Source organism: Rhinolophus hipposideros (genome assembly GCF_964194185.1).
Source record: "Rhinolophus hipposideros genome assembly, chromosome: 1".
NCBI classification, from domain to species: domain Eukaryota; kingdom Metazoa; phylum Chordata; class Mammalia; order Chiroptera; family Rhinolophidae; genus Rhinolophus; species Rhinolophus hipposideros.
The window spans coordinates 76,710,555-76,730,822 of NC_138047.1; the positions used below are offsets into that span (position 1 = coordinate 76,710,555).

Consider the following 20,268-nt stretch of genomic DNA (forward strand, 5'->3'; position numbering starts at 1 on the left):
TACCTTTGAATCAAGCCCAAGGCCAGCACGAACCAATATGACAGACAAGGCTATGCTTCTCAAAGAGGAGGACCACTTGTGCCTGATCTGTACATTATCACTGATGACAGGGATATTTCTGAGGAGAAACCCAGCAAGGAGCATGCCTAGAATGGAGAAGTCAAACAACGCTTTAGTTAGTTTTCAAATACAGAAAATATTTTTCAGCACCTTAGATGTGAAAGAAACTATCTTATAATCTCAGGACCACTTCCTTTATGTTTAGTCACTAGATAAAATTACGTTAAACTTTAATTTAAAAATTACAACAATACGATAAATGAAAGGAGCTAAGAAAAGGTTTTAATGTGTAGACAAAAATGATAGATTCGAGTAACTGACCTGGAAAGAGAGAAACAGAAGGCAGTATTTGGATAAAAGGTGTGATCAAATTCTAAATATAAAATGCTGTAATAAAAATCCCAATTCAGTCATCCCTTTGTGTGCAAATAGCAAATAGCTCCTGAAATTATTTGCTACGTCAGATTATCTGAAATATCAATCAATACCTACATGGGCTCTATTTTAACCTTTAAAGCAGATAATTTAATAAAAAACACATCAGCTGTTTACTACAAAGGCTTAGCAATGAGTTATGATGAAATGGACATCGCTCTGTCATGTCCTCTGGTGCCTCTTCTTTCAGTCATTCGGCACTTACCAAATGCCTTCAGTATTTGAGACACTGTAGAAAGTATTAGAGATTTAATGAACAAACACTCGGTATTACACCTCAGCCAGCTTTCAGCCTCTAGGGGAGCAAGACAAACTGACAGTCTCAATTTTATGGCAGTATGAGGAGGCGTTGTACAAGCTGAGACAGGACGGCTGAGTCAGAGGGGTCCAGAAGGGAAAGGCGATGAACACAGGGCTGGGGGAGTAGAGAAGTTTATGGGAGACACAGCAGTTTCTTCCAATGCATGAAGAGAAGGTGAGACACGTGCTAACTTTTGGAGTGTGACTGAGGAAGCTGAACTCTGCCATGGTGGATATCACATGCCCATACAACGGGGAAGATTTCTCTGTCAGACACAGCGAGGCTTCTGCCCTCCCTTTCCTAGCAGGACCCTCTTCGCACCATGTCCTTATCCGCACCACATATTAAATGACTAAAATTTACTAAAGTGGGGGTGCTTTACATGTAAGCTACAAGACTAGAGACGAATTACAAGCATAGCTTTTTGTGACTTGCTTCAGACACCATTAGGCAAGGAAGCATCACTTCCAGGCATCTCTCATCACCGCCATTTTATCTAGAAGAAGGTCTTAAAAGTTCTGAAGTCTGCAGTCATGGTCTTTCAAGAATTTTTGAAAGTATGAGCTAGCCTATAGTAGCTGTTTTTAAAAGAATAATGATAATAATAGTATATACTCATGGTAAAATTAAAACATTACAGACAAGGGTAAAGTAACAACTACATGCCCTGCCCCAAATGCAACGTTCCATCTTCATTCCCCAAAGGTTGCCATTGTGAAGGGTTTTCTGTGCCCTTCCAGGAAGTTTCTCTATCTATTTAAGCAAGCCTGTGTGTGTGTGTCTGTGTCTGCGTGCTGTTTTGTGTCCCATACAAATGGGAGCATATTTACATACCAGTGTGCAATTGGTTCTTTTCCCACTTAACCATATATCCTGGATATATTCCCAATGAAGCACATATATATTTGCCTTATACTTTTGAACACTTGCAATAGTATCTCATTGCTTGGAAATACCATAATTTTTTTTGACCTATAATGGACCAGTTCACATATCAAGTATTTATTAAGTGCCAGACAGGCCAGATTGGTATGATACCTTGGTAATACAGAGCTGAGTTAGACCAACATGGTCCCTGTTCATATGGACCTTACATATTTGTAGGTTTGTGCAAGAATATACACAGGATAATTCCTAGCAGAGGAAATGCTAGGCTCCAGAGAACAGGTGTATATCATTTTTATAGACATTGATGAATTGTTAGCCAAAAATGCTGCAGTAAGCTTACATTTCATTAATATGACAATAGTAATGTATTGAAACTTAAAATGTGGATCTAAAGCAGTCCTACAATGATTATAGCATATAATTACCTGAAATCAAAAGGAATAATAATAATCTTATAAGAACTCAAAAATATATTAACAGTTTCTTCAGGAGTTTTAGGGAAGACAAGGGAGCATTTTTATTCCCAAAATGAATGTGAAAACAATTTATCTGGGACACTGTTTCTTTTGTCAATGGTCTGAGTTGATGTGGCTACCTGATTGTGATTTGGCAGGTGTCCCCTTCTTGTCTGTAAGCCCACAAGGGCTTCTCCCTTGGTTGTGGAAGAAAGAACACCTTCTTTGTTAAATATTCTTTTTTTTCCTCTTAATTTGTATTATCGAAGTAGGTTAAATATGCAAAAATTATCAATACCTGGTCAATCTTATTTCATCAATTCCCACGTTATTTTGTAGCAAATCCTTATCGAAAAAAAAATTAGAAGTTACATCACTAATGAGCAAATATGGTGTCACCATGAATGTTGGTTGATATTTTTGTTTATGTTAATGTTAATGAATAATATAAAAATGAAACAATGAAAACACTTCTTGGTACTTCATTCATTTGTCAGTAATGTAATTTCAATATATCATGCCCTGACTTGTAGCATTTGCTGATGCTGTATTATAGATACTTTCACCATGGCCCATGTTAAGCTACCAACATGATGCTACCAGCACACCATTGTATAATATTTCCATAATCTCAAGAGCAGAGATAAGGAGAAATGTAGTAAAATAATTAGAACATGACTAATTTTGAGTATTTATTGCTTTTGTGGTTAATGCAAGTTATATTGTTGTAAGTATATATTTATTTAGTATATAAATTTAATTTTTGAAGTTGCCATGTTTAAGAACTGGCTCACAAAACTCAAAATTTATCAATTTTAGCTCTAGCACAGAAAATACAGAAATAGTTTATGAAGAAACACTTTATACTTTTTTTTTTATAAAGAAACACTATATCTCCAGAAGCTTTCCAACCTACTATTTTAAAAATATGATTAATATGATTTACTCTGAAAAAAATATAGGAGTGTTTAGCACTTACCAAGAAGAGGAGGCAGAGGAGGCAGTGTAGGTAACTTAATGAGTCCCAAAAGTTTACCTCCAATGATGGCACAATAGAAAAGGATTATAATTCCAAATAGGTTTCCTCCAGGAAGACATTCACTGCCAGTAATTGACCAAACTACAGCCCACAGAAGAACAATGATGGTAACTGAAATAAACCAGGAAAATTAGTTTCTACCCATAGGTGGTCGTATGCAGGTTTTAATATAATCTAAAAAAAATTAAAAAATAAATATTGAATACACATACAAATACTTATAACTATGTGTAAGTTTAAAAGAACATCAGTAATACGACAACTGGGTAATTACTAACCATCTAAAGAAATAGGATATTGCCAGTGGATTTGAATCCACTAATGTGCCCTTCCTAATCCCACCGTCCATCTCCTTTTACCGTGCCAGAAGGAACTAGCATCTCAATTTATTTTTTACATTTCCTTATTTAAAAAAATAATTTTACCATAAATATATTACTAGTTAATATTTAAAAGAGAAACAATTACTTCCTTTACCCTCTTTGCAGGAACATGAGAATACTTGAAAAATTACACTCCAGTATTTTAGTTCTACCATGAATTAAACATAATTATTGTTTCTTTTCTATAGTAAATGTTTGTTTAGAATTACCCACATAGGTGCCTATTTTTTTTAAATCATCATTCACTATGGCATCTCATACCTTTCATTGGGACAATTATCTTGCTGCCCAAAGTATTCCCTTTGGTGGAATCATTTCTGTTAGAAAGTGAAATATGTTTCCCTATTTAAAAATCTTGTGTTCTACGAATTTGTACACTAAAAACAGAAAGTCTCATGGGAAAAACAGAGTTCGGCAGATCACCTAAAACATAAAACTTGTGACCAAAGAACTAACAAAAACAGTAACAATTCTTTAAAAAGTACCAACACAGTTAAATCTCCACTGACATTTGTCTCTCTCACTATCAATCTCTTCTTCACAGACTTAAACCTGGGAACCACACTTCATGTTACACAACGTACAATCTTGAGGGCTTTGCTTTAAATAGGGAGTAGTTCCATCAAAATCTGATCCATATTGTAGTCTTCTCCATCAATCAAATATTGATTATATAAATATATACATATATATATATTTTTAATTTATATTTTACTTTTATTGGGGAACAGTGTGTTTCTCCAGGGCCCATCAGCTCCAAGTGATTGTCCTTCAATCTAGTTGTGGAGGGCGCAGCTCAGCTCCAAGTCTAGTCGCTGTTTTCAATCTTTAGTTGCAGGGCGCCCAGCCCACCCTGCAGGAATTGAATCGGCAACCTTGTTGTTGAGAGCTCGCACTCTAACCAACTGAGCCATCCAGCTGCCCAATCAAATATTGTTTTAATGTTTGGTTTTATTAACTGAGGAAAAAGTGTTGACAGTGTCTTCATATGTACTGTCAGCTTCTTCATCAACATGCAATTACATTAGGTAGCATTTTTTTTAGTGTTCTGAAAGTGAGCATGCTTATATTTCCAAAATTTATATAAAGTTGCACATATAAGAAGTTTCAGTTATTATTTCCTGAGGCAGTACAAAATATACATCTTTGAAACTTTTCTGAGATCTTAAATTATCCCAATATTTTGTAGATGAGTTACTGGCATCTCAGGCACATGTACCTGGTCTCAGAGAGATTTCTAGTAGACTTTTAGTATTATCTTAGCAGCTGGTAGGTACAGTGGAAAACTAAATTCATTGGAAAATAAAATTTCTTGAGGAATCTGTTCGTTAGTATTCTGCTAACATTCAAATGTCAGGCCACTCTATTCTTCCCAGAATTAACTGTCAAAGACTTGAGTGACAGGAGAGATCACCATTCCAAACTCTCCGTATAGATGGAGCACAGTTGAAGCATAAAATGGGGCTCTGGCGGGTCATGGACAAGAGGCAGAACACAGGATTCAACTTCCTTCTCTGCACCTTCTACTTAGGTGCCCTCTATGATTCGGTGCTGGGGAGAGGTAACATGTTAGCCTTCACAAGATTCTGAGACACGCCTGACTCCTTACCTGTCATACAGTCAGTTACCCAGATGAGTATGAAGAATCTCCACATCAGTTAGCTTGGCTCCATCTTCCTGGCACTTAGGATAGGCTGCCTATGTAGGGGCAGTGAAGAAGCCCAACCCTTCTCACACACCCCAACCCACATCTTCTGGCAATTGAACTTGAAAAAAGTCTGGTTAAAACCACTTCCTGTATTTGAGACTAGAGATGACACTGTTAGGCACAATTTCCTGGATGAGGAAATCAGCCTAGTACTTTTAGACAGCAAGTCCTGACTATCACAGAGACTGGAGGGACCAATGGGACCACAACCCAAATGGATTGATCCTTTCACCCTCATCTTCCCAGCACAATGCTAACAAGAGTCTAACAGGAAACCCAGCATTCTAAAGAGAAAGATCTTTTCTTCATTAGGTAGCTTAACGTTATGGAAAGTTTAAAAGTCTTTGAAATCCCTAAATCAGCAACTAACTACCTGAAAAAAAGGCACTTGCACAGGGATTTCAGCTTTTTAAAAGGTAAGGTTTCACCTTTAATTATAAGAAAGCATATACCTGATTCTTTTTTTTTTTCAATTCACTTTGCATTCCCTTCTACTGCTTGATGGTGAAAAATATTAATGTGCCAGGAAGAATATATACAAAAATGCAAATTGCATATTATACTTACACAATCTATATTTACTACTGCATATGAGCTGATTCATGGTACAGAAACACTTTGCAACAGAGTATGCATTAGGATTTGTTGGTAGTAATTGTTTCATTTATCTGTAATTATCTTTATTCTCATTTTTAAGAGATAGCTTTTTTGGATATACAATTCTAGGTTAAGAGTTACTTTCTGTGAGTTCCTTGAAAATATTACTCCTTGGTTTTTTGGCTTTCACTGTTAATTTTCATTTCAAGTTTAATTTCAGTTCTTTTAGGGAATTTTTATTTGACTGTTTTTGAGTATGTTATATTTAGGTCTGGCTTCCTTTTGGTTTGCTTAGTTTTTATGTTTTTCTTTAATTCTGGAAAATTCAGTCTTTATGTCTTCAAATATTTTCTCTTCCCCATGCTTCCTATTCTCTTCACCTAGAAATATGATCAGTCACTCTTTTTTGTGTTGCTAACCCTACTTTCCATATTTTCCATCTATGTCTGTATATACTGCATTCTAGATACTCACTTTAGATTTATTTGCTAGTTCACCAATTCTCTTATCACTTAATCTGCTGCTTTATTTAGCCATTGAGTTTTAAATTTCAATTACTACCGTGTTTCCCTGAAAATAAGACCTAGCCAGACAATCAACTCGAATGTGTCTTTTGGAGCAAAAATTAATATAAGACCTGGTCTTATTTTACTATAAGACTGGGTATAATATAATATAATACTGGGTCTTAATATTAACTTTTGCTCCAAAACATGCATTAGCGCTGATTGTCCGGCTGGGTCTTATTTTTGGGGAAACACAGTATATGTTTCATTTCTACAAATTCAATTTGGTGCTTAGTAAATATCTGTTCATTTTTTTTAATGTCTACATGTTTTGTACTCATATTTGCTATCTCACCTGAACTTCTTTACAGATATCGAAAATATTTTATATTCTATTTTCTGAAAATGCAAATTTTTGAAATCTGTTTCCTGTGCATGTTGTTATTTTTCTTTGTTTGTATTTTTGTGAGAGTGACCTCTTCCTTGGAACTTTATCTCTGAGAATTGTTGGAGCCTTACGTTGAATGTGAGTTTTGTCAGGTAGGATCAGAATTCACTTCTACAGTGTGCTTAGACATTTGTAATCAGAGGCTACTGTAGACATATTCTCAGCTTGATTTTTTTCTGTGAATTTGGAGCACAAATCAGCATGAAGTTATATATATAGTGAAGACGCTCCCTTCCCCAGTCCTCCCCGTTGAGACAGGTTTAGTTGCAGGACCCATCTGCAAGACAGGTTTACCACAAATTCACCATCACACTGGATTCCAACATTGTGTGGGTGAGGGAGAATGATTTCTCCTATTGTACTTCTTCCAACCTGGGCAGGCTTTAGCATAGCCTCCTATACTCTCAAGATTCTCAAAATGCATCTCAAGTTCATTGGTGTTTTACAGAATCCTCTAGGGTGAAAGCCAGATTGAGTACTTATTTATCTCTCTTACTAATACTTTGTTTTGGTGTCTGATGATTTCATGTTTCCTTGACAGGTAAAAGGTATATTGAAAAAGACTTAAAATATTTTTTTCAGATGTTTTCATTGGTAAAAGTGAAAAGATTGTTCACTGAGTCTTGTCTACCATATTGCTAGAGATGGAATACTATGTCCCATTGCTCAAACCCTCACAGAATTATCCCAGATTTTCTAGGCTTATGATGCTATTGCAGTGAAACAACTAAAGGGCATTTAGTATTTTCCAACTGGCTATAAGGGCTGAAATTTCTATGCAGTTTTGGAGGTACAATAGGAAAGCAAGAATTGCCAGCTACTAAATTTTACTTTATTACAGTATAAACTCAACTTTATACTAAATTCAGCAAGGCAGAATTAGGAACTTTCTACTTCAATGGAACTTTTAATATCTCATATATGAGACCTGGTTACCCACTTATTGATGGGAACAAATTATTACTGTGTCAGTAAGTACATATTGGTAATATAAATTATATATTGATGGGAATAAATACTGTGTCAATTTAAACAATTTTTTTCTAATTCAGGCCACTTTTTAAAAAATTTCAACCTCCCTTTCTTTTTCCATATTCAAAATGCAGTTCTAAATACATAGTAAATATACATTTATAAGGTTTCTCTAAAGCACATTTAATTTAGTTAATTTGTTTCTCATTTACAATTTTGAAAAATTGTATTTTCACATATAAGATTTACTTCTTAAGGGTGGGAGATGAGGGTAAAGGGGATCAAATATATGGTGATGGAAGGAGAACTGACACTGGGTGGTGAACACACAATGGGATTTATAGATGATGGGATACAGAATTGTACACCTGAAATCTATGTAATTTTACTAACAATTGTCACCCCAATTTAAAAAAAAGAATATCTATGTACGTATACTGAATGTATACATGAAGGAGTATAGGAAAAAAGCAGTCTTATAAGCCTCAGGAAGAGAAGTACAGGAAAACAAATGAGGAGGTTTTTATATATTGTATAAGTATACTTATATACTGTATCTGGCACCTTTACAGATAATGATAGAATTTTAAAAAATAAGTCTCAAAATCACATGATTCAATTATACCCTTTCCTTATTTCAATCTGTATGTATTTTACCATAAATGTTTTAACTAGAAATGCACCATAATTTGAATGGTAAAAGTTTTAAAAAATAATAAAAAGGATAAAAGGGAATTACACTATGTTGCCATATCAACTATTGTATATTTTGGAACATGGTTTCTCTACATGTTTTAAAAGAAGTTTGAAAATTTTTTTCTCATGCTAGTTTAGAAACTTGCCTGATTTTATTGAAAACATATCTAGAGCCTAAAGTATAAGGTATTATACTTGGCTTCCATTGCTCCACTTGAGAATGGTAAAACTATCTTTCAGAGCTCCCAAATGAAATGTAATTATAAAGAAGAGAATCTGATTTTTTCAGTAAACATAACTTCTAGATCAAATGTATTATATTCTCTTTAACATATTTACTTTGGGAGGCGTTATATTTATTCTAATGAAGATGCCAGTTTTCAACACAATTTTTGAAATTGTCTTTAAATTTGCCTTTATAGATCATATTTAAACCCTTTCTCCTCTTTCCTGCAATACTACACATCCTCCAAAATACATAATACACACAAATACAGTTCCTTTTTGAACAAAAAAATAGCAGTACTCAATTTGAACATTCATTTATTCATCAAATTGGTATTAGAATAATGTTTGGCTGCCTCCAAAAACGAAATCTAGTTCTAAAAGAAAAATTCCCAAAGAAAAATCTCAAAGATATTTTAAATAATAACAGCTCTATTGGCATAAGTCGAATTGCAAGCCAAGATCCTTACTTATAAAATGACATGATTCATTTGGAAGTATAAACTGAGCTGTGTTTTCCTCAACATTAGTTGCCTAACCTCACAGTAATAATAACCAACATTTATGTAGTGCTTCTTACAGAAGCTCTAACATAATCTTGTGAAATTACTCAGATACAGAAAAGGAAAAGGCCCTTGATCCCCACTCTTTTCCTCTTCCTGGCAGCTGGGATGATGGTGACCATAGTACTCTAGGAAGCCTGTGTGAAAGATGGTGAAACCCTTCAGCCTGGGCTCTTGAATGACTGTGTGGAGCCGAGCTACATACCATTGTGAATTGTTCCATAGTAGTTTTTGAGAGGGGAGTCAACTTCTTTTTGTCCTTCAAACTATTTTACTTTGGAATGTCCCATTATATAACAACTTTATCTTTTACCCTTTCTATCTGAACTCATCCTTACCATTTACATACCGTTTGTTATTACTCTATCCAGTGAACCACGTGGAGGGCAAGCGAATGTTTGCCTTAGTCTTTGAAAACGATTTGATTCAGTTGGTGGTTCTTGTAGCCTTTTTTCACTGCTAGTCAAAAGGTTACTTCCTTCTGTTGGTTCATTTCCATCTACAACTTTGATGTTCATAACTGTTTCCTCCTGTGTTTCGAGCAATTAAAAAAATCCTTAATACTGTATATTTGCTATACATTTTTTTAGTTACTGAGATATGATATCACAAGTCAAATTCCTATTATGTATTAGAAACAAGGCTAACATTTTAAAGGGGAAATACACAGCTTTATTACTAGCTAATTAGCTAATGCTTGAAATAAGCACTATATTGGGAGTATTTACCAATGAGTCATTATTTGTATCATTACAAATGCGTAAGTCACATACAATTTCATTATGTTTTGTAATACCAGGTTTAAAAATTAGCCTATTTAAGATATGATGCAAGTCAATAGTTGGTAAATATATAACAGTAGTTCAGAAAAATATACTATTTGTCATGAAAACAATTTCATATTCACTTATCTACTTGAATTTAAGCAATAAAAAGAGAGAAGGAAGAAACCAGAACCATACTAGGGGTTGGGTTGAGAACACAAAGAATTTCACAAGTTCTCCATTTTTCCAGCCTCATATTAAGCCAGCTGCTAATGAATATCTGGAAAACTGGTATTCACACCTAACCTGAATTGCACGAATTCTGGGATTATAAATGGGGAGAATTGTTAACCAAGTGATAGAGAATGAAGAGAACATAATTCTATCATAGATTTGGAAATATATAGTCTCTTCCTTAAAGAAACAGTTGGGATGTTCTCCATTTGATCATAGATTTACCTGTGTTTCTTGATATGTAGAAGCTGTGTGATTCACTCCTGCTGATGGTTCCAGTTCTTCACTGTCAATTGTTTTATCTTGATCCCCCATGATTTATAATTAAGATGGCTGAGGGACAAGGAATAAGATCTGTATTGAGGAGAAATAGGATAGATATAGAACAGCAATTTGAGATTTAAATGAATAAATTAAACAGCAATTTGAATCAATGAATAGTACTTATTTTTTCCCTTAGAACTCTGACAGGCGAAAATATTTTAAAGTAGACTATTCTTAATTTTCAATTGCTAATCTTTTTATTATTATTAAAATATCCTAATTCTTATATACCTTTTTATTTCTCTTGAAAAAGTCTTTGTTGACCATCATACTTTTTATGATTTCTTTTCCACCCTGTCTTTTTTGAGTTATACTTCAAATATTCCAAGTAATATTACCATTAAATAGTTCTCTCTAATGGACCAACTCAATGAAACAGAAAAGCTCCAGCTGATTTTCCAATGTTGATATGAGGAAATGAGTCATTAAAGAGAAATCAATGGATTCCATCATTTTCAGAGAAACTACATTCACTAATTCCTGCCTGTTTCTTATTTCTAAATAAAAGTTAGAAAACACAATATTGATTTGAGTAGCCACAATGTCTTAGACACTGTAAAAAGTACAATGATAGTCACTTGCTAGTTATTGTGGGCAATTCAAAGATACCAAAACATATTCTTTGTTCTCTATAGGCTTACAGTATGACAGAAAAAAAGAAAAAGAACCAACAACTTAATACTAAGTAACTAAAAATCTTACAAGGCAGACCTATATGTTGCTCCATCAACACCCACTACAATACTTTCTCCTTGGGCTTCTGATACTATATAGGCTGAGAACGAAGTACTCCAATTCCTAGACACTTTGCAGTTAGAGGTGGCCATGTGTCAGAGCTGTCTGTAATGAGATACAAGTACTAGTCCCTGGGGAGGGCTTTCATTCCCAAATAATAAGGCAAAGCTTTCGAGGATCATACGGTTTACTTTTTGTCTTCTAACATTTCCATTCTTTTTCCTAGAATCTAGATACGTTACCTGGAGGGTCAGCAGCCATCTTTCAACCATGAGACTAAAAGGCCCTCTACCAAAGAAGATAGGTAAGTAAAACCGGAGGATCTGGTTCCTTGACAACATCCTTGAGTCACTGCCTCAGTCCTGGACAGCCAGATTTGAGGTAATTGTTTACACCACTATTAGTGAAGTTTTCTTTTTCTAGTAACCAAACTTATTCCTAATGCAACAAGCATGATGAATATTATAATAGAGGTAAAAACTACAAACTTTGGTACAACCAAAGAGAAAAATTATACAAGAGAAGGGAAAAATCTAATTCAACACATATTTGTGTGCCTAATATGTGCCAGGCACTATGCTAGGCCATAAAGACAAGGGTTAATTACATAGGATGCCTGCCCCAAGGAATCATTTTCTGTTTAACAAAGTGCCAAGATGTCTGCATTTAAAATTTCAAAGAAAACTATATCCTTTCCACTACTACCACCATCATCACCACCACTACCATTTTTCTTTCTTATTATACAAAACACAATGTTAGCAAGAATGGCATCTCAAAAAACCTTTATTTTTATTTTTATTTTATATTATATATAGTAAATGCATATATATACATATATATGTATATATATGAATACGTGTGTACATAGGTGTATATAATTTTTTAAATTTAAAAACTTACTCCAAAATTTAAACTCATAATGAGAAAGAATGGCATTTTGACAGGAAAATGATGTTGGCCTTAGAAAATCCTTGTCTTGAAGGCATAAAGGCATGAAATCTAGTTAGGTGTAAGGGGAAACTTTATTGGGTCAACAAAACAAGTAGGTGAGCCAGTAACTTCTTTACCAGTTTGAATTGGGTTTCTTTCAGTTGCTACAAAATGAATCCTTAGTAAGAACTTTCATACTTGAATTGGCCCTGAAGGGTTCCCTGTATAATAACAAGTTTAGAAAGGTGATTTTACATCTTCTATTAGATGAAAAGGAAAAATGATATGAAATATTTCCTGTTTTAAAAGGCATTTAAATATATAGTACAGTTTAGAGATTTTCTTTAAAGAGAATGTTAAAATAAAAAAAAGTTTGGCATTCGATAAAATAGGTGTCGGTTATCCAGAACATTAAGTGAAATACTTTGTTTTTCAACAATGTTGGTTAAGAGAAATACTGTAGTTTATGGACTTTATTTTTCCATTGTGTTCATGGAAGTCTTTTAAAACCCTTGGTCCCAGTGAAGGTTCAAAAGCACTGTTAGATCTGATTTAAAAGCTCCCAGCAAAAGAAACAAAAATGCAACTCTGTGAGATGATGGATGTTAACTAAACTTACTGTGTTAATTATTTCACAATATATACACACATGAAATTATTATGCTGTATACTTAAACTAATATGATGTTACACGTCAATTATATCTTGATAAAACTGGGGGGGAGGGTGAGAATTGATCTGAGATGTGAGTGTCTGCAATGGAAAAATTTAAAAATGGGGAAATACGAACAAATTAGATAGCTTCCAAGTACCAAAGAATCATAGTTTACTGGAATAATAAAAGTTGAAAAGGTCTTTAGAAATTACCTAGTCTAATCACTTTGATATTTAAATGAGAAAACTGAAGCCTAGAAAAGCAAAATAACTTTTTTCAACTAACATAGAGAGTATCAGCCAAGTCTCAAAGTAAAACTGTATAAAAACTCGTGAAATGAGTTTTTTAATCTATATTTTTGACTTTATGTCATTTTTACCAAATCACTGCATTATATATTTATATTTTTGCTGTAATATTTTGTTTAAAATCCCACTCATATATACCCATAAAGTTTGCAAATACATTCCACAAGAAATTTTAAAACACATTTTACAAGTAAATATAATATTTTTATTTTCTATCTTGTATTAATTTTAGCTTTATTCTTTCCCATCGTTATGGATGTTATAGAGTTTATCATAAACAAACAAACAAAACACTAATCCATTTCAGTCCCACAACATTGGTAACAAAATGAATAGAAATAGAACTTCCATTCTCATGACAAACATTGATACATATTCTCAATAACCAACTAAGTGGTAACTTGCCACTTACGTATGCCTTAAGAGTAAGAACTAAAGTGTTTTTCTTTTTAAAATATTCAGTTAAAATGAGATGCTTTGAGGGATTTTTTGCATATCAGATAATTATACAGAAAACTAGGAAGGCAAGGTATATTTTAAACACTAAAAGTGCCTATTCACAGAAGCAACAGTTTTCTTTTGTGATTCTCAATCAAGATATTGTATTTTTATTCAGACTGATATACAAGCTATAAACAATATTAGGTAAAAATTTATCCTGTGTCAAATGGTGAAATTATATAGATTTCATAAATTCAGTAAATAATGTGAATTTACTGAATTCAAAGTTCTGTGACTCAAATATATATTTCCATAAAAGAGTAAGACTTGTCCTAAGCCAAGGGACATGGCTGTTATGACTGCTCTGGTTGCATACTTGCTTCTAAGTTAGTAGATGAAGTGTTTTCTAAAAACATATGCAAAGGCTGTTGGCCATTCATGTCTTTCTTTAGCATTCCCAGTAGAAAGAATTTCCTACAGGACTGATACACACAGTTGGAAATTATCTTGGCTTAATCTGAGCTTTATTTATCAGTATTAAGGACATGTGCCACCAAAATCATAGAGCTGTGAACGTCAAAGGAACCTTAGTCTTTCCTCCCCACTTGAGAGAAAACTATAGATGAAGAATAACATATCAAGAACATGAGCAGTTCTGTATTTGTATATGTGTGAACAATAGGAAAAAAAGTCTGTTAACAGTAGTTGCTTTCGGGGAGTGAAATGGAATTGGCAAAGTCTTTATTCTCTATATTCTCATTTTTATTCTCTGTAGTTCTGTATTGTTAGGACTTTTATGAGAAGATTTTCTTATGTAATTTAAAATATATCAAAACAGAATTATGCAATTCTTAAAGTTTGGAGAATAGAAAATGATACAGCTTTCCTTGGTAATAATATTTTTCATAGACAGAATCTGGTAATTTGATTTTAGGTAACTTAATCCCACTTGTCACAGTTTAAGGTCATTTTTTTTGTTTTTCTGGTTTTCAAAGATGGGGAACTGCTTAGAATCTCCTACAGTAGTATTTTTCAAATATATTTTAAGCCAAAAATCTTCCATCAAATGAAACCTTATCTTGAAATCCAACAAATGGGATAAAGGTGGAGCTGCAGGAGCCCTGTCCACTCAACCCGTTCCTCCTGGCAAGTGAAGCACACATTAAAAAACACTTCTGTAAATATGCTTTCATATACAGAGAGCTGTTTATTAAATCAGTCTTCTTGTTTTCAGGTTATTTAGTAATCTAAATGTTTAAAAGTGCTTTCTGTAATATTCCAGAGGAAATAAAAGAACTATCATTTTGCAAATATCCATAGTCTCTTCGCCAAGTAAAATATGCTTACTGCTATCAACTGAATTACTGCTAAAAAATCATCATATGGATAAAGACTGGTTATTTCCGTTATTTTTTGTCTGTGAAGTGGACAGGCTGACATTCTTTTTTATTGTTTGCATACATTTAATCGCCAGTGTTAAAAGCCTCTGGACAAAATTTAGGCTGAAAGATATTTGAAATTATAATCATAGACCATCCAGAGGCTGATTTCTAGGGGTTTGGCCTGGACATTGAGTTATTTTTTTTTTGAAAGCTCCCCAAGTGATTCTAATGTGCAGCTAGGGTAAGGCACCTCTGTACTACAGTGTTTCCCCGAAAATAAGACCTAACAGGAAAATAAGCCCTAGCATGATTTTTCAGGATGACATCCCCTGAACAGAAGCCCTAATGCGTCTTTTGGAGCAAAAATTAATATAAGACCCAGTCTTATTTTCAGGGAAACATGGTAGAATCTGAATCCAGCTTACTGTTTTCGCCTTATGCTCCACTTCTATCCCATTTACTCGAGATTACCTTACTCTGCTTAACACATGCTTGTTTTCACCCTATAATTTTCTTCTTGGTTACCCTGTTTGGCGTGCCCCTCCCAAAGCCTCCCATCTTCAAAGACCATCTCTTCTGTGATAATCTTCTTGATGACTCCAGTCCCATAGCAATTTCCTCTGTGCCCCACATTTCAGAGCAGCGATTTTCTAAAACATTGTCCACTTCTTCTATCAAATTTATGAAACTGTTATGTCTTACTTTTGATATCTTAATGGCATCTAGATTCGTTAACTTTTTCATTCATAATATTATTTGATTTTTGTTTCTTTTATTCAATCATGCCAGAAATTTGTTTCTTTTATGTCTTTCCAAAAAAAACAGCCTTTGGTTTGATTCTCTCTTTTGTTTGTTTTCTATTTCATTAATTTTTGCTCTTTCCTTTCTTGTACTTTATTTGAGTTTCCTTGGGTTTTTCCTCTAACTTTTTGTGTTGCATTCTTAGCTCATTAATATTTTTCACTATGTTTTTCAGTATGTTCATAAAAGGCTGTACATTTTTTTCCAAACGTTGCTTTAGCTGCATTTCAGTTTTGATTTACTATTTTTGTCTTTCAATATTATGGGAAGTGTTTATGATAGAATTGTTAATAGAAAAAAAGTACAGGATGAAATAATAGTGATAGAATATGAGCTCCATTCAGTAAAGGAAATGTTTTAACAAACAAAAAAGAAAGAAAGCATACTTTTAAAGCACATACAAAACAAATACTGCCCACATGGTATGGCATAAAGCAAGCATCAACAAATAGAAAGTCTTTATCTTACACATCAAGTTTTTCGAACAAAAAGACAGCCTCAAACTCTATACATTTGGAAACTTTATAAAAAAATTCTAATTTATGGTTCAATGCATAAATCCTAAAGGAGGGTCCGGCCCGGTGGCTCAGGCAGTTGGAGCTCAGTTTTCCTAATGCCTAAGGCTGCCGGTTCGATTCCCACCTGGGCCAGTGGGCTCTCAACCAGAAGGTTGACAGTTCGACTCCTTGAATCCCGCAAGGGATGGTGGGCTCCGACCCCTGCAACTAAGATTGAACATGGTACCTTGAGCTGAGCTGATTCTGAGCTCCCGTATGGCTCAGTTGGTTGGAGCGTGTCCTCTCAACCACAAGGTCGACAGTTGGACTCCCGCAAGGGATGGTGGGTTGTGCGCCCTGCAACTAACAATGGCAGCTGGACCTGGAGCTGAGCTTCGCTCTCAACAACTATGATTAAAAGTTCAACAACTTGACTTGGAAAAAATCCTGGAAATACACTGTTCCCCAATAAAGTCCTGTTACCCTTCTGCAATAAAATCTTAAAAAAAAAAACCCTAATGGAAATGACAGGCTGATATTTAATGGGCTGGTCTGATTGAGAAATTACATGGATTGCTGGAGTCCTTTATGTGCCACATTCATGCCTTTGAAGGAGCATCTCTATGACTATCCAGTAAGTCTCTATAATGATCATAATAATAGAAATCCCCTATCTTTGGAGTTCATCCATTCATGAGTTGAAAGTATAGGTTCTTAGTCTCATGCAATATTTCCATACAGAACAGAAAGCTTCCCATTTCTGGACTCTGCTCATCAACTCAGATCTACTGTTCATTTCCCAAAAGAGCTGTGCCCAGTAGAGAGGAATTCAGATCAAGCAAACAGCAGGGTTTAAAATTTCCCTGACAATTAAATTACTGAAATGACTAAGAAAGTTTCCCTGAACAAGAACACCTTATTTCAGTGTTAGGTGTGCCAACCACAAGACTACGCTATCAAAGAAAAACAACTGCTATTGTATTTGGTTAATTGATACGGTGATTTGGTTGCATCACCATGAAGTAAAACCCCAGGCACAAAGAGATATGACGAAAAGAATGTTAGCCCTAGGTAAGAAGGGACCCAATACTTGCTTCTCTCCTTTCTAATCTCTCTCCCCACAAAGGGCAAAGGTATTCAATTGTTAAGTTTAAAATGTTATTTCTTGGCCTACTAAAATCAGAATCTCCAGAGACTGAATCTCCCCAAGTGTGACAGATAAGACTTACTGCCTACCTAAAAGCCACCGCTCAGGTATGCCAGTGGATCCCTTCCCCACTTCTAGGGATAAATCATAATTGGCTGATACCAATCTCTGTAACACCATTCCTCTTTTCCAGTTGTTGGTTTGGGGCCCAGCATGATTCATTTCTTGCCAATGAAATTTGTGGGCAAGGCCATTGAGGGCCACAGGGTAAGATTTTCCTTTCTAAGGAAATGAAGCAAGAGGAGAACCCTCTCATCTTTTTGTTTTTAAATGCCCTTTTAGGTGTGTTGGGAGGGGGGTGGAGCTGTGGATGGAGACTGTGTTTCTTGGAACTCTAGCAGCCATCATTTTCCCATACAGAAAAAGTCAAGATTAACTCACAGAAAGCAACCGAGACCCTGATACCACTGGGCTACTGAACAAACCCGGGATCCGCATACCTTCAGACATCTTGTTGTATGAGAAAACTAAACTTGTATTTTTGGAGACAATTTTGGCCAAATATCCTGTTACTTGCAGCCAAAAGCAGCCTAACCAACAAAACAGGAGATTTTGATGCAGAGCCAGCTCTGCGTAGCTCTGATGAGAAGTAATGACAAAGAATCTCTGGCTTACACCTGTCTACCTATGTGACATGGTGCAACATCTCCATTGAAGATGAACAATCAGAACACTGCCTTTGTATTGATAATTATCAAAAATGTCCAGAAAATAACATTTGAGTGCCAAATTTTTAGTGTCATTCTTTTAGTCAACAGAAATTATATAGATTGTAAGGTTATTTATTCCTTATACTGAAATTTTGGAATTCATCTGTTATAGCAGCTAGTGTTACCTTTAGATAATGTAATTATGATGTGAGAAGTGCAGGCATAGAGTTAAATGGGGGAGAGGAGGTATTGCCTTGATTGGCTAAGGTTAAGTGGTACTTGAATCAAGCCTTGAAAGATGACTTAGTCTTGCAAAGAAAATAAAAACCATTATAGGCAGAGGAACCACACGAATAAAGGATGAAAGGCGAAAAGGAAAGTGCATGTAGGGAATTCTGTGCACAGCTCTATTAATTAAGAGCATTGTGTGCAAGATGTGGAAAGGTCAGAGGAAAATGGAGATGAAAACCCTGAGTGTAAATCCTGCATCACTGCCTCTTACTTGGGCCATTTTGCGCAATCTAACCAGTCGGGATAAGTTTCTTCATCTGTAAAATGGTGATAATGCCTATGTCACAGACAATCTTAAAGCAGTACTAAGTACATCATAGAGTACCCACGTAGTCTCCCAATACTTTGTTCTTTTATAAGACTTTCCTTGAGAAAGAAGTATGCATGTACTATACTGAAGAGCACAGGTAAGGGAGATTGGTAAATCGAAAGTTTCTAGTCCTTTACATAAACTACAGAAAAATAAAAGAATGAATTTCTAAAAAGGCAAAGACCCTTTATTATATTGACAAGATTTATTTAATAACTTCACAAGGCGGTTACAAACTCTTTAGAACTTATGAATGTGTTTTCCTTAACATGTATGACACATAACTACAAAATACTGAGAACACTTCCTCATTCCACAAGAATACATAGGCAGCTACATTTCCCCATATACCATGTTCCTAGACTTTGTGTGAAAAAGATGTAAACCTTTTTCCCCGGAGGAAAAATCTGTTTTATCATTGGGGTTGGTGTGCTGACCAAGAGTCTGTGGCCTACAAATTATTAGTAGGACCAGTAAATAATTAGAAATGAACCAGATATTCAACAATCTGCTGTTGTAGAACATATTCTATAAATGTTTTAGATGAAGAAATGTCTTACATTATACTTGTAGAGCAAGAGACTTCAGAGATAATCTAGTCTACGGGTAACAAACTTAAATGCCTTGGGGGCCAAACTCAAACATGGGGGTCTGTGGCAATTGGAGAAGGTGCAACTCAACCGAAGGCATTTCATTAGCCCCGGGTCTAATCTCCCAGTTTCATTTCCCATCTAAAGAAACTGAAGAGATTAGGTTTAGCTGACTCTCAGAGGCTACATAGCAAACATATTAATCAGTCAGTGCAAAACAGAAAACCAAAACCAGTCCAGGTATTTCAAGCAGGAAGAGATTTTATACAGGAAATTAAGTGAACTGTTGAAAGGGCTAGAAGTGCAAGGCGTAGGTTGGACCTCCAGGAATGACTTCTAGAATATCAGTAACCGAACAACCCAGGAGTGTACTATTTTTGCACAATCAGGAGGTCCCACAGGACCGTGGAATTTAAGAACACCACTGTAGCTGTGACTCCTAGAAGCTGGGATCTGGAAGCTGCCTGGACAGGGAGCACAGAACATGTTCACCACCTACCTCAACTGCGTCTTGACAGCCATGGAGCTGGTGATTCAACAAGACAGTGCTGACTCTGGCTGTCACCAATGTTAGAAGTCCTTCCCATACTCACATTTCTGGAGACTGAACACTGACATCTCCAGGAACTTCTTTGCCAACAGAAAACAGCCCAAAATAGCAGGGACATGGCCTCTGCCTCACCCCTGCCCTGGAACTCTCAGGCAAGTGATCTATTTGCCTGACCCTAATTTTACATCCAGAACTCTAGCTGGAAGGGAGTATGGGAAATGTTTTAGCTCTCCAGTGTCTTCTGTACAACAAGGCACACTAAAAGCAGTTAGGAATGGATTTGAGTGACAAAATTCTATATCCAGCAGAGGACCTTTCGG

General features: G+C 35.2%; 1 protein-coding gene across 1 annotated transcript in view; it reads right to left on the minus strand.

Annotated features, from left to right (window-relative positions):
• SLC9B2 (solute carrier family 9 member B2) overlaps positions 1–20,268 on the minus strand; it is a 40,104-nt gene that overhangs the window by 18,736 nt on the left and 1,100 nt on the right. The window contains 4 exon segments of the mRNA XM_081057162.1: positions 4–146; positions 3,119–3,289; positions 9,626–9,806; positions 10,500–10,628. Coding sequence (XP_080913288.1) covers positions 4–146; positions 3,119–3,289; positions 9,626–9,806; positions 10,500–10,589 — 585 coding nt within the window. The 5' untranslated portion in view covers positions 10,590–10,628.